Below are 24,572 nucleotides of genomic sequence, written 5' to 3' on the forward strand. Positions count from 1 at the left end.
GGGAGCAGCAGTAATTACTTGACAAGATCCACTTGAAGCAACGAAGAGTTCATAACATACATGAAGTAGACGCATTCACCAATAAATGTGAACAAAGTCTTCATCCAAAATGTTCAGTGGATAAATGATAGATCCAATTTTCCACAGGGAAATGTGACTTTATCAAATTGGTTTGTAAATTAGAAAATATTTGTAACAAGAATCTAAGGGGAGCATCAAATCCTTGACCCGTGACCAGACTGTCCAATATCTCTATGTCTAATATCTATATAATATTTGTTTGTGTTTGCCAGAGGGAAGTCAGTATGATTATTCTTGTGTTTTCATTCCTGAAAATGTTCATGAAAAAAATGAATATAAACTTCAACCGTTTGTGATCTATAGGACTCCTACAGTTTGTGATGAATCAGATTAACAACTGACCATGATGTCTTGTCAAGGCACACCCTTAATCACACTGTATGAAAAGACTTCATTTCCCGAACATGATCCTAACCCTAACCCCAAGCATGGTATTATGATATTATGGTATGCTTGTTATGTTCATTTCTCAGGTCCTGGGATGTCTGTGAATGTTCTCATTCGTCCAGGTCATAGTTATCTCTCTCTCAAATTAAATCGAAAGCAACTGGACTTGTATTTGTCTGTGGAAGACGTTTCGCCTCTTATCCAAGCGGCTTCATCAGTTCTTATGTATTGGTCTCTCTAGTCCGCACTAGTCTGACCAAGAAAGTGGGATATTACTCCATACTTTGTAGGACTGTTTTCCTTCACAGTAGAAATGGGTAGTAGCTTATTATAAATACTGTCTTTGTAACTTTAATTTCTAAAGTTCTCTCAAAAGATTTTTATTTGATGCTGGTTTGAGGTTTTAAAGGTTTGCTCCTCACATATGGTGGTCACAAAGGGTGAGTTAATATAATCAGTTATTGTGAAGATTATTGGGGATTTACCCTATAAAAGTACTGGATAGTCTTAAGGAAGCACGTTGTATTCACTGAGACCTTATCTGGAAGCAACTTGGGTGAACTCCAAGAAATGACTCCCCACTTTAATAAACCCAGTTCTTCCAGTTGCTGCATAGAAATAATATACATGAAAGATGATGTGGACCGTCATTAGTATCTGTTTTAACGCAGTCTTTGAGCGCCATCTTTGAAATGATTTCAAATATATTTTGGTGCTTCTGACTCTTTTTGACCTTTTCGTGCCTCCAAGACTTAATTCAAAACAAGAAAGAAAAGAATCAGTTGCTCATGTTTATTAGAAAGTCTGATTCATTTTTATTTCCCCTACACCCAGATGAAACACAAATTTCAATAAAACCAGATAAAACAAAAATAAAAAACAGCTTGACAAGTACATTCCATTTCTCAACAGCCGGAACTTGTGTTTTTGAGGCAGTGGCTCCGGAAGTGCACTTTGTGTTACATTATTGTTTTATTTTTTGCATCCAAGCAGTTGGTCACTGTCTTTTTAAATACACACACCACCTTACAAGACCTGTGTAAACACTGCTGCAGATTCTGTGACTGTAAAAATAGTGAAGGAATGATTCAACAGGAATCAAGTGAGCTTGAAAACAACATAAATCAATAAAAGCCTATGTTGCTATGTGAATGTGGAATGTAAAAAAAAAAAAACAAAACATAAAAAAGATTACTGCACTGCGTAACGCCTGCATGTACTGATTTATTGCTAATCTCTGTTCCAAGATATTCATATACGTTTCTTGTTTCATTATAAAACTGCATTTTTAAAAAATATGAAAACTCATATGATGTTCCAGAAAACTTGACTTTACAAAACTGAATGCACTTAAACAAACTTCATCTGTAAAACAAACATACTATGTAGCACCAGTAGGTTAAAACAAATCATGCAGCAAATCGTGTTGCCTTCCTTCTTGCTGTGAAAAAGACTACTTCAAGAATTTTGGGTATGAAGTCCATTTTCGTGGATCCAGTGCAGCCACCGTTGCTTTGGTATTGCATCTTTGTAGCGCGGCCATTTTGGATGTTTCTTCTCAGAATCCCCTAAACAGAGGTAAAACAAACTGGCCATGTTTGTCTCTTCAGTCCTATGTTCTTATTTCAGCACTGACTCCTTGGCTGACGGATGCTGGTGATGAATGGAAAGGAAAGACGTGGTTAGTTTTAGTGTTGCACTCCTGTAACAATGTCACTCCTGTATTCACTGAAACCTTATCTTGTAATAATAATTTCTGTATCCCACAATGATGATGTAGTATCTCATAACTGCCAGGTCCTTATCTCCGTTATCTTTCTTATTCAGTTCTCTTTATTATTCATCTGTGTCATGCTGTATCTTATAATTACCAAATAGATTTCTTGTTACTGTAAAATCTGCAGCGTGTCTAATCAGTGTAGTTACAGACACAGATGTGTCAGGTTGTTGTGGTAGAGGGTCAGTTAAAAAAAGCACAACAGTGAGGTTTAGCCAAATGCTAACAGCTATGTTCATTGGATGTGTTGCTATGGAAACAGCAAGTTTAGTTCAGTTTAGTTTAGTTTTTATGGTTGCCCATGCATTGTATCTCTTGTGTTCTCTCTCCCTCTTCCTTTCTGTAACTCTGTATATATGGTGGAACTGTACACACCTGACAGACGTCTAAAATGTGACAATGGGCTCTTCATGCTTTGTTGTAAAGGTAAATCTTGTGTGCTTAAGTCTTGAACAATTAGAACAACTTAGTGAGATTATGAATTACGAGGCATGGAGCATGTCATAATGAATTATTACATGAAAATGACCAATTTTTTGTCTTTAATGGAGGCAGTAAAATTTGGCTGAGACAAGAGAATAGGGCAGTTTATCTGCATGACTCATGCTATGTAACATAAATGCTGCAATTGTTCATTTGCATCCCCCACATGTGTTAAGTATACATTTGTTAAATGTGTTCTTGTAGACACTTTGCTTGCCAAGTGCAAGGCCTTGGTTTATTTGGTTTGCTGTATCACAGACAGAAAACTGCCAAAATAAAAATGAACAGCACATTAAAGGTTTTTTTGGATTTTGATACAGCTTGTTACTGCTAATGATGTTTGTCAATTAAAGATTATTTCTCAAAACTTGATGACACGTACTGTTGACAGAGGAAAAGCCGTGCTGTAGCATGCTGGTTTTCTTCATTTGACAGTGCCCTGTGCATTGCTAATACATGGTCACTGATACTAGGAGATTAATACTATGAACATGGCATGTACCTGGTTTTCCACAAGCCTTCACACACTGATCATGTGTGTTGAAGCGGTTCTGGTTTCCGCCGCAGCCTCCATACCAGAAACGTGTACAGGTCTTGCTGGGGGCATCGTAGTGCCACTTGAGGACAAACTTGGCACAAGTACCTTCCTCTTTGGGAAGCTGGCAAATATCCACGGCTGTGAAGGCCGCTGTGAGAGACAAAGAAAAACAATCAGTGAGAGCATGAGAACACATGCAACTAAAAGATAGATTTTTATTCTTCCATAGTCGTAACATATGGAGCATTTGGTTTAGAGCAGACTTTGTATTACTCAAATATCTTGAGCCAATTTACTCCACTGCTGACGAGCTGCTGGCAAATTGAACTTGCTCTGTATGAGCTCGGCTGCCAGAGAAACAATTGAACCAGTGAACAAGGCCTTCTATTCATTTTGTCCGTGGTTATGACTTGGCTCACTCCTGTGACAAAAGCATAACCTTCTCTTTTTTCCGCGCTTGGCTTTTTACTTATTCCATTCATTCCAGTTATTTAGATCATCTGAGGGGCAGCGGAGGAGGTGGGTGGGTTTGTACTTGAATACAAAGGACTTGTTGTTTTGCTAAATGAGCACATTTTGTGGAAATTGAATTATGTAACACATATAACATGGCAACACTTGAAGTCCAGATATACAGTATACCCAACATTAGGGGTGGTCTGAAAAGGTTTTGAGGATGTGGGTTTGCTTGTTTAAAACTAAACCATGAAGGAAGTTTTTTTTTCTTTCATTCTTCATTCATTCTTTCATTTCCTAGCATATGCGACCACATCAAAGTCAGCTATGTTGTCAAAAGAGGAAGTTAGAAAGAAAGAAACAGTGAAAAAATATGTCCGCAGGAAACTATTCATGTTATTAAAGGCCTATTATTCTCAGTGAGTGCACATCAGATCTCACCAGGTGCCGGGAGGATCTCCACCTGTTCACCCCGCCTCACCTTGAGCTGAGGTTCTGGTTCTGTGGAAAAATTTAAAAATAAATTAGGTTTGACCTTAGAGACTTTTATTCAGTGAACAACCATCATTAGGATTTCCAAAATGGTGTCCACTGCAATGTAGCTATACACATTTTTCCAGTGCCTCATGTGGTCAGTGACAGGTTATAATATGATTTTACTGTCCAATCAAAACATGTGACTTAAAAATATAAAAAACCTACATCGGAAATAAGACTGCAGGCGCCAGTAGCAGTAGTAGCAAATAAAAATTTGTGAGTTGGCTGAAAACTGTTTCCATCTTTTTATTATTTTCAGCTGATTTGTTTTAAACTGAAAGCCTGTAAAAGGGTAAATATGAACATGCCACATGTCATTTTAATTTAATGCCTGGAACATGATGTTATGATGACTGAAGCTAGAGATAAACTGTATGTCCCCCACTAAAAGTTAGCATCCTCACCAGATTACGATCCATTGAGTATTTTCGATAAACTGATGTAACTATAATGTTTTCATGCTGTAACATAACCTTTAAATGGTCTAAAAAATTACTCTAAATAACACAATTGGACAAGCAATGGTAGATTTATGCTTCAATTTTTAAAGAAAGAAAGAGAGAAAATGCTTTGAGGATGAGGAAGAACTGTGTGAGGCTGAAGCTAAAAGAGCAGGACAGAGTTGCTAACATTATAAGCAGATAAACTCGCAATAGGTTTCCTTAAATGTTTGTCCTTTTGCTTTTGCTTTTGGAAAGGTGACTAAAAAAGACGCCACCCTTCAAACTAGTTTCACTCCTATTATTATTTTGGCATGTGGAGAAATCCAAAGCTTGAGAGGCCTGCCATGCCTGGTCACGGTTGGTAAGCTGTGGTTGCACAATCGCTGTTTTGCGGTGCGGGGTTTAGTGAAAGGCCGGTTGTAGGTTTTGTGTCTGGGGCTGAAGCTCATACTACGCTGCATTAGATTATTATCACACCAGACAGCGGCACATTCCCTAACAGAGCCTGGCAGGTACAACTACCACTTACCTGACCTCATGCAGTGTTTCAAGCAGAGGGTCTCAGTGTCGAACCTATTGTCATTGCCTCCACAACCTCCATACCAGAACTGTGTACAGATCCCGTTCTTTCTGTCAAAGAACCACTTAGCCTGATAGTCTTTGCACGGCATTCCAGGGTCATAGTCATGTGAGCATGGGTCTGCAAACTCATTAACTAGAACATGCAAAAAACAAAACAAAACAACAGTAGTGATAGAGGACATACACAGAGAGAGAGGATGATTAAATCTACAACTACACAAGGCATACAGTTATAGTGTGCTGTTAAAAAGTTGCAAACAACAGATAAATTCATATTAGAAGCTTATGTGTGGTCTAATGGGGTCAAATGAGTCTAAGTGCTGAGGGGAAAAGAACTGGCATTCAACATGGCATCCTACAGAGGGGTCAGGCTGATATGATTATTGGGGAGTTTTTACATTTGAAAATTAAAAGCTGTCAGTAGAATGAAAGATGGTAATGTGTAAGTTTAGGTAGTTAGTTAGAACTACAGCTACTGTTAAATGTTCATTAGTATATCATAGTTAGTTCATTTTAGTCATCTGCATGGCTGTGTGGTCCAGGTTATCTGCATGTTATCGTTTCCATAAATCAACCTCAGGAATAGTTTCTTCACAGCCTCACTGCTGATTCCTTTCTGGAACAGCATTGTGTTAAACTGCAGCATGCTAGTGCTCACGCTGGAGTATCAAAGTACTGCACTCACTGACAGCATTGCTGTTCTTATAATCACAGCTGACTGATAGCGGGGCAGGTGAAGAAGCTTGACCCTCCCACGCTTACAGCCAGTGAAGACGTTCTCATGTCTCACTTAAGTCGGCAGCTATAAGCATTTATTCGTGAAGCAAATAAGCGCATGTGTTTCTGTTTTCTAAGTAAACAGAGTGACACAGATATTGCAACCTCAACTGTTTGGTTTGTCAAAACACATTATGCAAAAGATTTAACCTACAAACCAAGATCATTTTGAGCCTGACCAGTAGACTTCATATGTTTTCCTAAATGACCTTCAGTGTGCTTTGGCATGCACCAGTGAGCTGATTAACAACACATTTGTGCAACAGTCTATATATTGTTGAATTACAGCTTAGTACATTATGTTCTGTGAGTTGAATCATCGGGTTTTACTTATGTACTTACATTCTTCTTAGGAAACCCAGCCAAACACAACTCTACAGAGACCCTTAGCTTTAATGCACCAGGCAAGTGAAGACAAAACGTTGACTTTGGGCAGAAAGTTCAAAGACAACTTCAAAATTACAGAATAAAAGTTAAACACACACACACACACACACACACACACACACACACACACACACGCGCGCGCATGCACTGTCACTCACCAGTTTCTGGTTTGTCCAGTGGTGTGGTATTTACAGTACTGGTCCTGTGGCTGACTGGTTTATGCTCTGCTGCTTCTGTCAATGTGAAACAAGCAGTCAGCAAAGTTTGAGAGCTAATTCAGGAAAGTGTTTTAATTTGAATTTAGAGTACCTTTAGTTTTTTAGTTTGTTTATTTACGATTAACAAAACCACCAAAAATGCTGTAATGCATGGAAAGAGTAAAAAACTAAAGATTGTGCTGGTGACACAATCATCCAAAAACATCCAAAATCTAAATGTAAAAATGTACTAAATGTCAGAGCCTTGAGGCCAAATGTAAACTCTGAACATCTAAATTCACTTACGAATAATTCCAGTCGACATGTTATGCCCATATTTCTGAAAAAGCACTTAGGTAATACTGGACAAGATAATTTGATTTTTTTAAATGAGTGAGGAGTGACCAATGTAACTGGAAAAAACACCCACACCCCTCCACCACTCACAGTTTTTCTGCCCAAAAAAAGCCCAAAAATCGTATTACCTGCAAAACTATGTGTTTGGTCTACTGACATCTTTTGTGTCACAAGGCAGGGAAACATTGCTCATTGTTTTTTTAAATAACAATCCCATTTTGTGTGATAAAGAGGAAGCTTACAGCACCTTTGCGTAGGTGTGTTTATGGACTTACTGGTAGTGACGATGCCTTTGCGGGTAGAGACAATTTGACCCTCTGCGGTGTGGGCGGTGACCACGACATGATACGTCTGAGCACTCTGTAAGTTGTCCACAGAGAGCTCAGTGCCGGAGACGTTGGTCTTCAGTACCAGAGCGTGATCGGCCAACCGTGTCACCACAACCTCAAAGTAGACGAAGAGCTTGGGGTCGGCGCTGTTCCAACGCAGCTTCAAGCCACTGGAAGTGACATTGAAGACGTGAAGCTCATCTGCGTCTGAGGTGATAGAAGACAGAGGTGTTGAGGCACAATGAAATCACAGGTTCAGAGAAAACAGGAGTCAGTCAGCAGCTGCGGTGGATGAAATAATGTTGCTTCTCATGTCCGGTCATAATTTTTAGAGGTGTAACCACCAGTCTGAGAGAAGTGTGAACAATAGTGCTGATTGCGGATTTATGGGCAGTCAGTGTTAGCGGTTAGCTCATGGTGAAGGAAACAGAAATGACCGGTCCAAATCAAACATCACTTACACTGAAACCGCCTGCAGAAGTATTTCATTTTAATAAGTTCATTTTATTACATCCACAATCTCACCTTTGTGCTTTCTTTGATGAACTGCTTGCTGGTTCTCATGATGCTTCTGATGTTTCCTATAAATGTACCAATAAATAGTGAATAAAACTATTAACTCACAATGAACAATAACACGGTGTCAAAAATATATACATATACTGTATATCACAAAACTTACTCCTGCTGTTGTGATGATGTGAAGGGGTTTTTTAGTGGCTGGTCACTCTGGAACCACTTGCAGTTTTTGGAGACCTCGGGGGACATGTAGAAAGCGTTTTCAACTGAAAAGACAAACAGAGAGTCACTCACAGGGACTTGGCACAGAAAAAATAATAAATGATTGACAAATGCTGGTCTCTGTCTTCAACTTACTGCTGATATACTTTGGCAGCAGCTGGCTAAAGGTCTGAAGGTGCTTGTCATAAAAGTTCGAGATGCTGTCCAGCCTTTTGAAGAAGACGTCTGATGGCTCACTGGCCATGCGAGACAAGACGCGAGTATCTCTAGCACTCAGCTTATCAGCCACACCCATGATGACCAGGAAGTAGCCTCTGCACTTGACCTCAGTGGCGATACGCACCAGCTGCTCCTCCTCTTCTTCCACGCTTCCTGTCACAAAGAGCATCAGTACTTTCCTGTCACGTGGGAGAGGCGCCTTCTCAAACACCAGCTCCACTGTTGATTCGATAGCCTTTGCCAGCGCCCGGCCACCCTCTAACTGCGGTGTTTTGTCCAGCAGGAATCTGACAATATCCTGAGCTGACTGGTGCTCAGTCAAGCCAATATCCACGCGGATGGGAGAGCCGGTCTTGTTGTGGAGGTACTCGTAAGGTGCTTGCTGGATCACTGACACTCTGGCGTGGTGAAGGGACGATGTGGGATTTGAAGAAACGTGTAGGTGTTCTACTATCTGAGCTATGTAGCGTTTAATCTCAGTAAAGACGGTTGGGTAGGTGGACTCAGAGCTGTCAATTACGAATGCCATGTCGATGTCCACGTCTGTGGTGGAAGACCTCCTGTCTCGGGTGATCAATGGGGGCACATAGTCACACATTTGGTCCGGAGAGCAGACATCTAAAAAAAAAAAAAAGACAAAAAAAAACATGTAATGTAATGTGATGTCACATTAGGTTATGATTAGTGTTATTTTCCTTATTTTTCCAAAAGTAAAAATCTGTGTTCATTTTCAAAGGTGCCATCTAGTATAAAGGCAGATGTCCATGTGTTGTTTGATTATAAAGCAGGTCTAGGTTCTATATTAATACTGTGAAAGTATCAAAGCCTCAGTCCACAGAGAAATGCACACAGCCTGTATTCAGAAACTGAGCCTTAAAACCAGCCGTCAGGACTTTTGGAACTTTGTGACATCACAACAAAACAGTCACCGCTCTCAGCCATGCCCCAAGCCCGGACTACCTGGACCCACCATCCAACCTTGCAGGATTTGGTTTCTCTGAGTGTTTTACCTGAAATCTGCTATTTTTTTATGATATCACTTAGAAAACAGTCAGCCAATCAGAAGAGAGGCTCAGACCCCAAATGTAATATATGTATATACGTATATTGAATTTCCATTCAACATACAAATATGTGCATATAACATTAAGCCAATATGTAAAACTTATATGAAACCTATTATAAATTTCATATATATTTCATACATAGGCTACTGTCTATGCTTGTTTATGTATGTATGCTTATATTGTAGACATATGCTACATAAATACATATCCATCCCAAAGTCTGTCGGTATATGTTTATTATATACGGTGATGTCCAAAAGTCTGAGACCTCTTTCCCAGAATAGGAAGATAGACGTGTTTAAAATTGAGAAATTAATTTTTAAAAATTATCAAGAAAAACATATATAAACATATAGAATTTGTGTATGTATGTATGTTTAAATAACTTGCATATATGAATCGAATATACAGTTCTTTGTTAACATATATGGCCATAACATATTAAACTGAATAAAATTAATCATATCTATATTTTTAAAGTATGTACATATACAATTTTTACTATGGGAATTTCATATATGTTATAAAATTATACATTCATATATCCAGAGGATGTATATATGTAATAATAATATAGGTGACATATATGTCATATATTACAGTTCTGTATGCTCACAGAATTTTCTGTACACAAACAGAATCAACAGGATATAGAACAACTTTCATGAACATTAACAACAGAAATCAGACAATATTTTAAAAAATGAATATTGTTCAGTGAAAATGAAAAACAAGTAAAAAATACAAATGTAAATATCAGTGTACAAACGAGTACTTACCTAGGCAGATATGGCAGTTCATAACCTTTTGGATGACTGAATTATACTGTGCACTTCCAGGGTTGGGAAGGACAATTACCTCGGCCAGGGCTGTGTTGTTGACCTGGTGTACAAAAAGAATGTGTAATGTAAATATATCTCACAAACTGCTGTGCTGTAAATTTACCCTTTGAGATAAGTCATTTGTTTCTTTGTCGTACCTGCAGTGCTCTGGTGAGTGCTCTTTCCTCACGGTTGACAAGGAACAGAGTGGCAATTCCAGCATCATGGAGGCGGAGAGCTGCATTAGTAACTGCTTGTACCTGACCGAGTTGCGCACCGACAAAGAAGATGGCCACTTTCCTCATGAGGAAGCCACTGCGTACCCTCTTGAAGGTGTTCTGGGCCACAAAGCTCATGGCCGTGTCCAAACTGCGCTTCTTGCTTGTCTGTAGGGTCTGCAGTCCCTCAATGCGCTGCGTCAGAGCACGCTTCTTCAACGCATCGGCGAAACGGACCTCAGTGACAACGTCACTGTTGTACAGGGTCAAAGCAACACGAGCTCCTCTTGGGCAGTTACTCTCAGCAATGGTGATGTCTTTGACCAGGCGCAGGGCTGTGTCACGCATGTTGTTGAAAACTGCACGGGTGACACCTTCAGAGACATCCAGGGCAAAGGCCAGCTCAGTGGGGTAGAGCGGGCATTCCTGCTTACCTAAAAGTGTACACATAGGTTTTATTTTCTGTATAGTAGTGGATACAGTACATACAAAGCAGTTATTATATAATAAAAAACATTTTTTTTTGTACTTACCATAACAGCAAGCTGGTAGAGAAAAGGAAACAAAACATGGTAAGATATTTTAATTGCACACAACAGATTATTACAGAGATTATTAATTTTCAATATCATGGAAGGCATTTTTTGCTATTTTTTATTAACTTATACTCACGGCAGTTGTCTCTAATCTTCTTGACCAGGTCACATTGCTGAAGGGACAAAGAGACAAATGTTGAGGGGAGAAAGATGTTGCCGGCAGAAAATAGTTTTTCTCTGTTCATTCAATGAAATGTTTTTACACAAAAATGAGCACTGACCACAACACCTGGTCCTCTCGGCCCTTTCTGACCCTGTGGGAGCGTAAACAATTGTGTTAACAGCTGGACGTGTAGTGGACAAACACCCAGCAATAACAACACTTTATTTTTTGTATTGCTTTTTACTATTCATATCAAATCATGTAAAGAAACTTAACAATATCACATTGCTCAGTAAGTGTCAAGATATAAGCACAAACAGACTAAATAAATACAGAAGATACTGTAAATCATAAATATGTCATTCATATAGTATTTACATGGTTTTTAAGAATACTTTAGAATTGGAAGATGCTTACATATGGCCCTGGATATCCAACCTCTCCTTTCTGTCCAGGTGTACCCACATCCCCAGAGACACCCTGGAAAGAAATTCATTGACAGAATTGATTTTAAGCCTATTTATCTGTCAATAGTTCAAAAAAGAGCTTGACTTCAAAGGCGCTATCTGTTAGTTTTCCCTGCCGCCGAATGTGGTTTCTTGCTGGGAGCAGTTGGTGGTGATTGTCACTTGACAAGAGCTTCAGCCATTGTTGTGTTCACAAGAAAAGAGGTTTTAATACGTCCTCTGAGCAGCGCTACATCTTCAGGGCAGATTGAACGCCACTACTATGCTAATGTTAGCTATGTAGCGTTAACAAAACTTACAAATAGCTTCTTTACAGGTTCACTGCCTTCATAGACTGAAAAGTGACAACATTAATGTGCATGCTCATGCCGCTAATTCACTACATGGAATGCATCTTATATATCTGATCCAAAACTTCAAAAGCAGTCCTCTTGTGTATCTAGCCAAACACACTGTATGTGCCTAGTGATGCTCGTGAACAGGCTGCATGTTGGAGGATTTGCTGAGTGATGCCATCCAGTATATACTATTGCATTTAGAACATGTGCTGAACATCAACCAAATCCAGCTGGGGGTATGAAAATTTACCCTCTGTCCACGATTTCCAATGGGTCCAGGTCCACCCTTGGTGCCGGGCTCACCAGCTGCTCCCTATAGTGATGGAAGTATAATGAATTAAAGCAAGTAATCGACACCAAAAGGCAGGCCCAATAACCAGAGTGTACAATGCTACATTGTGCAGCCTCTGTTGAAATTTCACTCGAGTCAGTGTCTTCCATTACCTTTGGTCCTGGGAATCCAGGGAAGCCTTCATCACCCTGTGGTGAAAAATACATACATACTTTAAGTATTGTTTATGTAATTATTGTACCATTGAATGACTGTATAACTGCATGTGCTGTGAGATATGTAACATAACAGTATTGTATTGATAATTCTCTCTTGAAATAGGCCAGAGATATTGCACTTTTTATAAATCTATTCAGAATTCTAAAGTTGTATCAGCTCTATTTGTGTTTTTGGAAAAAGACAAACCCTCTGACCACCATAAATAGGTTGTATATGTACATGTATAGGCCTACATAACAAGGTGTCACAATTCACTTGCCTTTCTTCCTTTGGGCCCTGCAACACCAAACCCGTCTCTACCATCTTCACCCTATAAGGAAAACAAGGAGAAAAACAGCTTCATCAATCTTTTTTTTTCGTAGAGAGATTATTAATTCAACTGCACAAGAGCAACATTCTTCTTCTACCCTTTGTCCCAACATTACAGTGTTATGCACAGTTATATGAGACTCTGCTGTGTTATGGTACTCTTTCAAGACAGAACACATGGAATAAGACAATCCTCACCAAAAGCACTAACCAACCAAAAACAAACCACATGCAGCTTCAGATATACAAGCCACAGTGAGAAAACTGCTTCTGAGACTTGTAGCCTGAAGCTAATCTTGAGTTCTCCTGTTCTTGGCCATAACTATAATGACAACTGTCTTATAACCATGTACTGTATTATAAAGACCATGTACACCTGATGTTTTTGATTGTGGGAAAGTTCTTATATTGTTCATTTTTCACCAGTGTTACATTATGGTTCATGCAAAGAAGATGTGGTTCCATCCTTACAGGCTCTCCACGGGGGCCAAGAGGTCCAACAACACCCTTAGGTCCTGGCTCTCCTGGCTCTCCCTGCAAAAGCCCAGAGATAGAGAGAATGAGACAGAGACAGAAGTACTCAAAGTACTGTGTCAAGGCTTTAAGAAGGAAATATTTCTTTAAGTTGGCGTGTTACTTTTCAGATTTAATTAAGCACATATGTTGTTTTTTTTCGAGCGGGGCCTTGATGTTTTCTTATAGTGCTTTCATTAGACTACACATGTGTGTCCAGTAATGTGAGAGAGCTTGGCTTTATCCAGTGTGTTTATAAATGAAACAACCCTGTTATGGAAGAACATAAGTCACACTAAGTTATGCAGTACCTTGCGACCAATAGGTCCTCTTCTGCCCTTATCTCCACCGGGACCTGGGTCACCTCCAGGACCCTAGAAAACAAAAAAAAACAGGACATAATAGTTAGGTTTACCCTGTTACGAACATAGCTGAAGATTTTATTTCATAAAATGGACCAAACAGGTTCACGCACCCTGGGTCCAGGGTTACCGTCCTCTCCTCTGGGTCCTGGGGCACCATTTGGTCCAGATGGACCCTTAATAAAGACAAACCAGACACTGATGATGCACCACTTTCTTTCATGTTAAAGCGAGACTTTCAACCCATGAGTAAAGAATGTACACGCATTTTTAGATTGATAAATACTCCAGTCACAGTCCAGTCAAAACAATTTGGCATATTGTTAATGCAGCCAAGAAAAGTATTAACAGTAATGACAACATTCACTATTATACGTGTTTTGGAAAGTGTATTTATAGACTGAATAATCTGCCAAATAGCATGTAAAGAATGACAAACTTACTCTAGATCCTCCAATACCAGGCTCTCCCTGCACACCATCAGCTCCTGCCTTTCCGGGAATTCCCTTTAATCACATACAAGCAGCAGGATTTTACAATTATTGCCAAGAGCTAAAGAGTTACTGTAATAAATGTTAAACAATGTATGTTAGCGCCAATAAAGGGACTTACAGCCTGTCCAGGTGGGCCTCTTCTGCCATCACCTCCCTAACAAAGTAGGAGGAGAAATAAGTCTTGGTAACCAAAAAACTGTGCCAAGTATGTTAAAGATAATGAACATGAGGCAGAAATTGTTTACCCTTCTTCCAAGTTCACCAGGTCCTCCCTTCTTTCCATCCTCACCAGGATCTCCCTATAATTTCACAACATATATCCCAGTAAAACAAACCCATACAAACAGCAATGTAATGTCAAACTGCTAATGTTGAAAATGCATCAGCAGGATGTCTTTTCTATAACAAGACAAGGTGTTCAGGGGGACATTACCGCTGGTCCAGCATCACCAGGGTCTCCTTTAGGTCCTGCACGGTTGTTGTCTTGTCCGCTTGTACCCTGTTAGACAGATGTCACATTTTTTTATTTCAGCTACATTCAAAGAAAGCTGTCCGAGAATACGTTCTTATTTATATAATAAGCATGGGAGAGCAACTGCATGCTGACGGAGGGACATAGACCATCACATATTAAAGGACCAGCTGCTGTAATTTTTTACCACTGGCCTCTGTTGAGGTACGTTTTCTTTTAACTTGATGACTCTTTCACACAGGCAATAAGTTACTACTCTACATGTAAACACAAATTTACCAACACTCTACAAATTACGAACATAATACTACTCTATAATCAGCCTTGATCTGTTCAGGTATCAATGTGTAAAAGAATATATCAATTTATAGATAACTGTTAATAAATGGCACTATAACTTGTTTTCATAATACTCACAGGGTCTCCTCTGATTCCCATTTCTCCTCTGTCTCCTGCTTGTCCTTTGGCACCTTTGGCACCCTAAATATAACAAACATATATTTAGTGAGCATTTACCAACACAAACTATATGACACAAAACATGTGTTAAAACCAAAATGTGAAACCAAAACTGCATCTAGTCTCTCACTCTTCTGCCAGGTTGTCCTCTGTCTCCAGGGGGTCCAGCCACTCCACTTTTGCCCTGCAAACATTTAGCAGATGCCAATTAAAGCCGACAGTCATGCATAAACCAAATGCATGTCTTTGCCACATGAAGACATTGGCGGAACTCAGTTGCCACACAGCTAAGAAGTGATGTGATATAAAAATGGATTGAATGACAAAAACTAATATAAAACACACTTACCTCCTCTCCATTGATGCCATCAAGACCAATTTCTCCAACTTCACCCTGCAACATGGTGACAGTTGGTTGGGTAATCAGTGCATGAACCTTTTTGCTGACAGCTTTATCTAATAATGAGGACTTTTAAAAAAAGAAAAACACTCACCTTTTCTCCTGAATACCCACGAGAACCCTGAACAGAAGAAAGAAATAGCATTTAGACCATTATATTAAATAATAATAATAATGATAAAAAACCATATTCCCAATAACTTGAATGTTAAAGTTAAAATTGAAGCCTTTACCTTGGTACCTCTCTGTCCAGGACATCCCTGGAAACCCTGTGTTCCATTCACACCAGGGGGACCTCTCTCTCCCTGTCATTACAGAATAAAGAAAATAAAATAATCTGGTGGGACAAAACACAGTAGGGGTGGAATCTGAAGGAACACAAAGGGGTGGTAAACAAAAAACACAGTTTTTCACCATCTTCTTGAATATAAAAAACATGGTTAATTAACAGTTTACAGCAGGTGTCTGAAAGTCTCTCAAGGAAACACTGTTGACTGGGACCAAGCAAGGAATTCAAACTTACAGGTCCACCCTCATCTCCAGGATGTCCTTGGCTTCCTGCAAATCCTGGACTACCCTGAAAGACAAAACAATCAAATATTATTTCAGGATTTTATTGAAAAAAAATAAAATTGCAGGGTATTTTATATATACATATATATATACTTATTTATTTATTTATTTTTTTTAAATTTAATTTAATTAACTAATTTATTTTTTGATTAGATACCTTATTGCCTGGAAGTCCAACTGCTCCACGATCTCCTCTGGTACCAGTACATTTGCAAGGCACTTCACAGCACTCTCTTTCTGCAATATTGTCCTATGCAGCAAAAAAAAAAAAAAAAAAGTCATTTATGGTAATAAAGATAAGAAAACACTTAAGTGTCTTTGATTATTTAGTACTCACCAGTTCTTCCACAAGCTCATAGTCCAAGTCCATGATATTGACTCGTAATGGTCTGGTGTACCTGAAGCCACGGCCATATTCCAACATCAAAGCCTCCTCAAACTTGGCCACCCGCTCCAACCCAACCAGAATAAAACTGTTCACTCCTATTTAGCACATACAAGAGTTTTTTAGGAACAGTATTATTGTGTGTGATTACATCTGAATGTGATATTGCTATAATTTCACAGAGGTTTAAGGATAAATCAAGGGCAAGTTTGTACTGTATCATCTTTTTACCTGACATCTGCAGCTCCCCAACTCGCCTTTTCATTTCAGCATATGGGGCATCGAGACCATCAGTCAAATGAATGACAACCTTCAGGAGAAAACAACATGATTCAGTCTCACACTTCCTCTGTCTTTTCATTGGTAATTTTAAACTAGGATCTTCTCGATCAAGATCCCAACCCACTGACACCAAAACATGACTTGATAATCATATTTACCTTTAGCTACTTTAATGTTGACAAAAATATGTATTTGACATACAAAATAACAGTTGTAGACTATTAAATTTAGACGCACTTAAGTTTTCATGAACTACTTGATCCAAATACTGAATGTTCTGGTTAAAAACTGGATTGAATAGAAATTGAATATATCAATTTAAAATGTGATATGGATGAACTGATGAATGTGACTCCTGAAACTGACCACTAAAGACAAGATGGAGTTGCTGGATTAACAGGAACACTCAGGCCACTTGTGGTTGTACAGCTTTTTTTCAGATTGGAGGGCCTTCCCTCAGAAAAGAATCTTTGGCTGACATCAACTTGTAAAGAGCAGTTTAATCCAACAGCAAAATAAGAAAACAAAAACAAGAAGTTGCTCCCTGGATATTTTGTACACTGCTCTTTGTTAACGAGATATAAACAGTAATAGCTGAAGATTGCCAAATCTGTGTGACTATTTTTTTTTTCAGACCTCAGCTGTCAAATAACAGGAGTAACTAGCATGCTCAGGTGGACAAACCTCCAGTAAACCACCAGTAGAGTTAAACTGGCTAATACCAATCCTTCAAAATATGCTGGAATCTGCCCGATACTGATCTTATTACTAGTTCAAACCATTTCAGTAACTAACCTTGACAACATTGTCCTGTCTTGTCTTGAACCTATTGGTGTAAGCTGAGATGGTTTTGCCATTGAGGACAAAGGGGCCACGATTCCGCAAAGCTCTGAAGGCCTCAAAGAGCTCATCAGCATTGTCTGTGAAGTCCAGCTGGACAGGCTCAGAGGCAGAGTCCATGGCTAGCATGCCCACTTGTACAGAGGGAATCTGCCCAGATGAGCAACTGATAGCTGCCATTTTGGAAATCCTCTGCAGAATGGTGCCCATCTTGCTCTGGAGGTTGGTCTGAGTACTAAAGATGTTCTGGCCATTAACATCAAAGCCAACCAACACCTCTATGTTGCAGGCTGTAAAACAAAGCATGGTTTTATTTAAGGCTGTTTTGTGAACCAGAGAAAACATCTGGAAATTGAAACCTTTAATTTTAAGTTGCTCATTAAATGTGAAATAACGTGGCTATAAAGTCTATTAGCAAGAAAAAAATAATTCTATGTCTCTTACTTTTTGGGACATCTGGCACACCAACACAAAGCTTCCCCTTCACTTCATCATCCAAAGTCTCCAAGATTTGCTCATTGAGCTCTGAAAGCTCCAGGAAGGTGCTTGCTCGAGCCACAGTGGAAGACTCACTTGCAATATTTTCTAGCTCATTCCCAGTGTTGCCCACTCCTACAGCAAAGATTCTCACACCTTTTTTCTTCAAACCAAGGGATGCTGTTTTGCTGTCATCAGCTGAGCGCCCTCCAGTGATAACCATTAGGATCTGAGGAGTGCCCTCGTCCATCCTACTGCCTTTTTCTTTGGTAAAGTGAACATCTTGAACATGGCGAATGGCTGCACCAATGTTGATTTTACGTCCACCTTTGTACTCTGTTAGTTCAATGGCATTCATAATGTCTTGCTTGTTCTTGTATGTGTTGAGGAACATGACATCAGTCACATCTGCAGCATAGTGTGCTAGGCCAATCTGCAGGTTGTCTTTGTCATTGTAGAACAGGTCAATTAGGTTGATGATAAATGCCATCACTTCTTTGAAGTTGTCCCGGCCCAAATTGATGGAACCATCCACCAAAAACACAATATCAGCCTTTTTAGTTGGCAGGCCTGTTGTCACAAGAAAAAAGATGATATATTGAAGAGGATGGGTAAAGAAGGAGAGCATGAGAATAAATGGATTGAACTCGTTAGATTTTAGCATTTTTTGTCCATATAATTGGTTTAGGGTAAAACATATATTAAAGTATCTATAATATGTGTGTTTTGCAAAACTTACTATCTGTGTAGTCTGTGGGTGGTTCCTCAGGGATAGTCCCACTCAACCTGGTAATAACCCTATCCTGGAGTGCTGACAGTCCAGAAATTGTAGGAACCTGAAGAACATCATCTGCGGTGGTGGCAATTTGGGATAGTTGCCTTGTGTCAGCACCACCAGCTCCAACACCGATGCAGCTTACTCGGGAGCTCTTGAGCAGAGGTCCATAGATGGAAACATCTTGGGATGACCGTCCGCCTGTCAGAACCACGAGATGCTGGGAGGCCTCAGTGAGACGAACACCAGCAGAGGGTTTTAACTCATTCTGCATAACATAGTTAATGGCATCAGCCAGGTCTGATGACCGACCACCCATCTGACGAAGTCTTTTGATTGCAGAAATAACAGCTGGTTTGTTGTTGTGTGAGTTGAGTGAGAATTCAGTTTTAACTCTGTCTGCATACTGGACAACAGCCACACGCACTTGATCAGGCTGCACATCGAGTTGTTGGACAATTTGGAGGATGAAGTCGCGGATATGAGCAATGCCAGCAGCACCTGTATTGTCTGAACCATCAATAAGGAAGATAATGTCTTTTTTCCCAAGATGTATGGGGTCTGCAAATAGGAAGAAAGGGAGATATACGTTATTTCAAAGCATATTAGCAAAAGACTGATGCATTTTTTTTAATTCTTCTGCTACAACAGAACTTGATAAGAGAACCAAGCTTTGAAGAGGTTAACAAGATCTTTACTCCTGCATCATCAGTGTACCAACGTCAGTTTTTTCAGTTACATGAGGAATGAAAAACAATTTTGAAAGGCAAATGATGAAAACATTAATCACTAATTGCCTTTAGCACTTACAACTTGAAGTTGACCTAAACCTTCCATATGTGAGATTATTTAGTATTTCTTACCTAAATCTACTGAAGGAGCATAACTAGCGACTATATCAGCGGTGGAAATTTTTTTGACAGAATCAATGAGCTGTGACTCCACTCTTGGAAGCTGCTGGAAACTGTCAACTGTATATACAAGTTCAGGCTTCAGGGAAATCTGTTTCAGTTCATCAGGGTCAGCATTCCTTGAGCCGATGGCAAGAGGGGCAACCAGGTTTCTCTTAAGTTGGTCGGCTGCAGTGGATACGTCATCTGTAGACTTGCCACCTGTAACTAGGATGAGGAACTGAGGAACACCATCCTCGATGCGGCTTCCTGCTGACCTCTGGTAGATGTTTCTGGAGACCCACTCAAGAGCACGACCTGTGTTTAGGCTGTTTCCACCTTTGCTTCGAAGTTTCATCACAGCCTGGCGTACCTCATCTTTGGTGGAGAATTCGTTCAGAAGAAATTCTAATTTTGGGTCATCGCTGTACTGCACAACTGATATTCGGACCGTATCCAATCCTACATCCAGCTTCTCCACAACTCTTCTTATCATTTCACGGATGGAAGAGAACTCACTACGCATGGCTGTCGTGCCATCAATTAGAAATACGACATCCCTCTTTTCTCCTCCTGTGGATGCGGGTGTGATTGCTGCTAAAAAAAACAAAGTAAGCACAATAACAAGGTATGAGCACTAACTACACAGTTCCTAATAGATAAAGAGAATATACAGTATGATTGAGAATGTCATATATCATGTAAAGAATAAGTCACACGCAGAAATTCAAACTTGATTTCAACACACACTATAATAAAGTGAGGTACACGATAATGTGTTTAAGCTGTAAATCATTTTTAGAGATAAATCAATTGAGTAAAATTACCATCAGGAGTTGGGAATACTGGACGCATCGTGGCAATGTCATCATCTGACAGTTCAGTGAGAGTAGTGATTAAGTTTTCTTGGACTGTGTGCAGGCTAGGGAGGTCATCTACAGTGAAGGCAAAATTAGGCACATATGACACCACCCGGAGCTCTGTAGGGTGAACATCCCTGGTCCCAATGCTGAAGGGAAGAACTCTAGATTGTTTTAGGGAAGATGCTGGACGACTGATATCATCTGTTGAAGATCCACTGGCGATGACGATTACAAACTGTGGTACACCGTCTTGCTTCCTGCTTCCGCGTGCTGCCGTCAGAACATCCTGACTCACAAACTGCAAGGCCTGACCCAGGTTCCGCTGTCTTCCTCCTCGCTGTCTCATTCCCCTTACAGCATTCAAAACACCTTCTTTGGTTGTATATGAGTTCAGATACATGTCAGCATGAGCAAAGTCCCCATACTGGACCACACCAATCTGGATCTTATTCTCGCCCACATTGAGACTCTCCACGATCCTGCGGATGAACTCCTGGATGATAGGAAATTCTCGTCCAACACCATCAGATCCATCAACAAGGAAAACAATATCCTTCCGTGGTCCTGCTGACTCTGCTAAAAGACAAGGAGAAACATTAGTTTAATGTTCTGCTACTGAAATGATCAAAATAAGTACAAGGTCAAATGAACATTACATCAGCAATCATACACTGATGTATGATAACCTATTACATGTCTTTTGGATTCCTTCCTATATAATACATTTTTCTTTTCGTACATTTCTTTTTGCATATCTCACAAGCTCAGTTTTCACATTAGACTGAGTGTGGTCTGACCATGGGAGATATAGAACAGTTACTGAAAGTGGTTTTTCTATGGAAAGTGGTTTCGATTACATTTATCACACCATAAGATCAATAGTTATTTCTCCCCTTAAATGTATTTCAAAAATCAAAAAAATTCAAAAAATATTTTAAGGGATGAACTACTTCTTCATAGCTTCAGTTTGTGCAAAAATACTTCTGCTATACTCTTAACAAGAGCATGTCATGATTAGGTAACTTCCATTTTATCTGTTTTGAAATACCTGCTTGTGTGTATTTAGAACAAGTTTTATGTCACTGCATTTTTATGTATTACATCTACTATATATATATATATATATATATATATATATATGTATTCCAAAACAACAACCCTCTCCAAAGTCTACACTGGCTAAAAATCAATCTATGGCCCCTAAAGTTTAACACTTTATATCCATAAATAATATGGATATACTATCAACCCAACAACCCCATACTTTAAAACATCTCTTTAAACTATTAACACTTTCAAAGATGCTTTATTTTAATTGTTATTCATTTGTATGTTAACTTCCTATCTCACTACTTTTGCATATTTGTTATGTACTAGACATGTACAAATTATTGAGGGCTGATATTGTCCAATTTGAAAAATGATTTATCCCTAGTGAGTTTAGTTTTCCAAGAATACATCCCAGCCACGTCTCATAATGTTGGTTGTCCAAACCAAACACACAGGAAGCTAAAGTTTGTGCTGAATTAAAAGTCATACATTTTCAAACCATCATGAGAAAACAACACAAATCCAATATAAAATCAACACTAGGGCAAAATACAAGAAGAAGCAAACAAAGGAGGAAGCTCCAATACCACAAGACAAGTTAATGATTTGAAAACATACATACACTTGGACAAAGTGATTTTCTACTTGTAATTGAAGCTTGTAAAGTGTTATATCTTTCCTATCATTCTTCCTTGGTTTAGTCTTGTTGTCTGCTTAATACATATAAATACAGTATTCAATATTATTTGTGCTTAACTTGTGCTGACATGTTGCAACATTGGTGAGTCGCTTCAAAGAAGAACTGCACATTTTATTTTTCTGGACTAAAGCTTGTTTTGTTCCTATTATAATAATCCCTAACATGAGAAAACTTATTTCTGGGGCTATCCATCCACCATTAAACCAATATCCAGTCATGTGGAACATAATTCAAAAATTTAACTGGCAAAATAAAACAGAAGAGAATAAGGAGGATATTTACAAATTGCTTTGTGAATATAGAGCCCACAACACTCATGACAATGCTACAAGATATGGAATTGATTGAAATGAGATTGCTCTCTTCAATATAACAAAAATGATGTTACAATGAGATAATAACACAATTTGTGGATATGAATATATATGTTAAAAATTAATATAAGCCAGAATATATACAGTGTTAAAAAACACATTGAGAACTGAATGAGATGAAAAGGAGAACTGTTTGATGACAATGGAAAAGGATGCAAGTGAAGAAGATGACTCAGACTCAAGACTGTCCTCAGAATCAAGAAGGTTCTTAATGTTTGAAGAGTGTGGATGTTTGAATACAGATTGCTTCAATTTTTCCTGAACAAGAGAAGATTTTTTTGTGACCCAAAAGATTCTGTCAAATCATATGTGAGTTCTCCACATGTAGAAAAAAGAAGTTAAGTTTTATTGAGCGCAGCAACAATACATGCTGTAAATAAAAGGATAAATGAAGAGGAACATACAAAAATAAAAAGAAAACAAAAAGATACTTGTTGGTGTTAAATGCATCACAATGCATTTTAAGAACACAACACATGTTTCTACTTTTACTAAAAAGTTGGAAAGGATGCCATTTCATGTACACAATGCCCTTAAAATACTGAGTTTACTATGATTTGCTAGCTAACCTACCAATAACAGTGGGTGATTCTGGGGTGACGTCAATAACCACAGCCTCCACGGAGGACTGAAGCTGCTGCTGCACACTGGAAAGATCAAAGAATTCAGATACAGACAGTGCATAACTTGGATCACGGGATATCTTTTGAAGTTCTATACTATCAGAGCTCCTGGTTCCAATTGCAAAGGTCAGGACACCCAGCTGTTTGAGAGCAGAGGCTGGTGCATCGACACTGTCAAAAGACCTTCCACCACTTAGCAATATCAGGACCTGTGGAACTCCCTGCAGGCGCCTGCTTCCGGCAGAGGCTGTGAAGACATTATCCCTCAAGTGCTGGAGAGCTGCTCCAGTGTTGAGGGGTCTCCCGCCTTTGTGCCTCAAACCTCTGACAGTGTCAAGGATCTGGCCTTTTGTGGTGTACGTGTTCAGATAGAACTGGACAGTTGGCTCTCTGCTGTACTGAACCACTGAGACGCGGTCTTTGTTGTCATCCACACTGAGTGTCTCTACTACACTTTGGACAAAGTCTCTCATAGCTGGGAATCCAGTTCTAGTGTCATCAGATCCATCCAACAAGAACACAACATCCCTTCCTGGTAGCTCTTTGTCAACTAGGGAACAAAAGATTTGAGACATATTTAGGTCGATCTGTCAAACATTTCCTGTGTGATGTTCAGATGATGTAAGCTAAACTCTATGTTTCCTAATTACTCTATCAAAGCTGGTAGTGATGTTTGTCAAAGTGACATTAGCTCAACTGAAGATACAGTGATACATAGTTGGAATTCAATGTGAATTACATGATAAAATTGGAATGAAATTGGTCACTTTCATACCAATTAATATAGGTTTCACCAGCGTGGCCCGGACTACCACTGTGCTCACTGCAGAGGAGAGCTGTTCTTGGACACTGGGGAGGTCAGTGAGTCATGACACTGATAGGGCAAGATTAGGATCATATGATATCTTCTGCAGCTCTCTACTGTCAGAGCCCCTTGTTCCAATGCCAATCACAAAGATGCCCTGCTGTTTGAGAGCAGAGGCCGGGGCGTCTACATTGTCAAAAGACCTTCCACCATTTAGCAGGATCAACATCTGTGGAACACCTTGCAGGCGCCTACTCCCGGAGGAGTTTGTAAAGACATTGTCCCTGACGTATTGGAGGGCTGCCCCGGTGTTGAGGGGTCTGCCTCCTTTGTGTGTCAGCCCTCTGACCGAATCCACAACATCCTCTCTTGTGGTGTATGTGTTCAGATAGAAATTGACCTCGGCATCTCTGCTGTGTTAAAACTTATGTTAAGATAGAACGAAGGTGAAGACGGGAGATCACTTCAATTGTTGGGACAAAACAAATGGACCGGTGTCTCTGTGGTCCAGTCA

General features: G+C 39.4%; 1 protein-coding gene across 5 annotated transcripts in view; it reads right to left on the minus strand.

Annotated features, from left to right (window-relative positions):
* Positions 1 to 1,255: 1,255 nt before the first annotated feature.
* col6a3 (collagen type VI alpha 3 chain) overlaps positions 1,256 to 24,572 on the minus strand; it is a 53,237-nt gene continuing 29,920 nt past the window's right edge. For 2 of the 5 annotated variants that reach the window (XM_022740233.1, XM_022740229.1), the window contains 39 exons: positions 20,471 to 21,082; positions 19,617 to 20,240; positions 18,718 to 19,314; positions 17,946 to 18,548; positions 17,457 to 17,791; positions 16,611 to 16,689; positions 16,332 to 16,477; positions 16,152 to 16,244; positions 15,945 to 15,998; positions 15,655 to 15,726; positions 15,516 to 15,542; positions 15,371 to 15,415; positions 15,152 to 15,205; positions 14,980 to 15,042; positions 14,524 to 14,589; positions 14,336 to 14,389; positions 14,209 to 14,244; positions 14,040 to 14,102; positions 13,710 to 13,772; positions 13,546 to 13,608; positions 13,193 to 13,255; positions 12,672 to 12,722; positions 12,346 to 12,381; positions 12,152 to 12,214; positions 11,514 to 11,576; positions 11,215 to 11,247; positions 11,070 to 11,106; positions 10,931 to 10,942; positions 10,338 to 10,831; positions 10,138 to 10,240; positions 8,208 to 8,909; positions 8,014 to 8,116; positions 7,857 to 7,912; positions 7,278 to 7,538; positions 6,607 to 6,681; positions 5,232 to 5,417; positions 4,164 to 4,223; positions 3,231 to 3,416; positions 1,256 to 2,121 (listed from right to left, as the gene is read on the minus strand). In XM_022740233.1, the coding sequence (XP_022595954.1) occupies positions 2,081 to 2,121; positions 3,231 to 3,416; positions 4,164 to 4,223; positions 5,232 to 5,417; positions 6,607 to 6,681; positions 7,278 to 7,538; positions 7,857 to 7,912; positions 8,014 to 8,116; positions 8,208 to 8,909; positions 10,138 to 10,240; positions 10,338 to 10,831; positions 10,931 to 10,942; positions 11,070 to 11,106; positions 11,215 to 11,247; positions 11,514 to 11,576; positions 12,152 to 12,214; positions 12,346 to 12,381; positions 12,672 to 12,722; positions 13,193 to 13,255; positions 13,546 to 13,608; positions 13,710 to 13,772; positions 14,040 to 14,102; positions 14,209 to 14,244; positions 14,336 to 14,389; positions 14,524 to 14,589; positions 14,980 to 15,042; positions 15,152 to 15,205; positions 15,371 to 15,415; positions 15,516 to 15,542; positions 15,655 to 15,726; positions 15,945 to 15,998; positions 16,152 to 16,244; positions 16,332 to 16,477; positions 16,611 to 16,689; positions 17,457 to 17,791; positions 17,946 to 18,548; positions 18,718 to 19,314; positions 19,617 to 20,240; positions 20,471 to 21,082 (6,374 nt within the window). In that variant the 3' untranslated portion in view covers positions 1,256 to 2,080. The remainder of the gene's footprint in view (positions 2,122 to 3,230; positions 3,417 to 4,163; positions 4,224 to 5,231; positions 5,418 to 6,606; positions 6,682 to 7,277; positions 7,539 to 7,856; positions 7,913 to 8,013; positions 8,117 to 8,207; positions 8,910 to 10,137; positions 10,241 to 10,337; positions 10,832 to 10,930; positions 10,943 to 11,069; positions 11,107 to 11,214; positions 11,248 to 11,513; positions 11,577 to 12,151; positions 12,215 to 12,345; positions 12,382 to 12,671; positions 12,723 to 13,192; positions 13,256 to 13,545; positions 13,609 to 13,709; positions 13,773 to 14,039; positions 14,103 to 14,208; positions 14,245 to 14,335; positions 14,390 to 14,523; positions 14,590 to 14,979; positions 15,043 to 15,151; positions 15,206 to 15,370; positions 15,416 to 15,515; positions 15,543 to 15,654; positions 15,727 to 15,944; positions 15,999 to 16,151; positions 16,245 to 16,331; positions 16,478 to 16,610; positions 16,690 to 17,456; positions 17,792 to 17,945; positions 18,549 to 18,717; positions 19,315 to 19,616; positions 20,241 to 20,470; positions 21,083 to 24,572) is intronic. The other 3 variants (XM_022740230.1, XM_022740231.1, XM_022740232.1) reach the window with 3 other exon arrangements.

This window comes from Seriola dumerili, unplaced genomic scaffold (genome assembly GCF_002260705.1).
Source record: "Seriola dumerili isolate Sdu_G_001 unplaced genomic scaffold, Sdu_1.0 BDQW01000052.1, whole genome shotgun sequence".
Classification (NCBI taxonomy): Eukaryota; Metazoa; Chordata; class Actinopteri; order Carangiformes; family Carangidae; genus Seriola; species Seriola dumerili.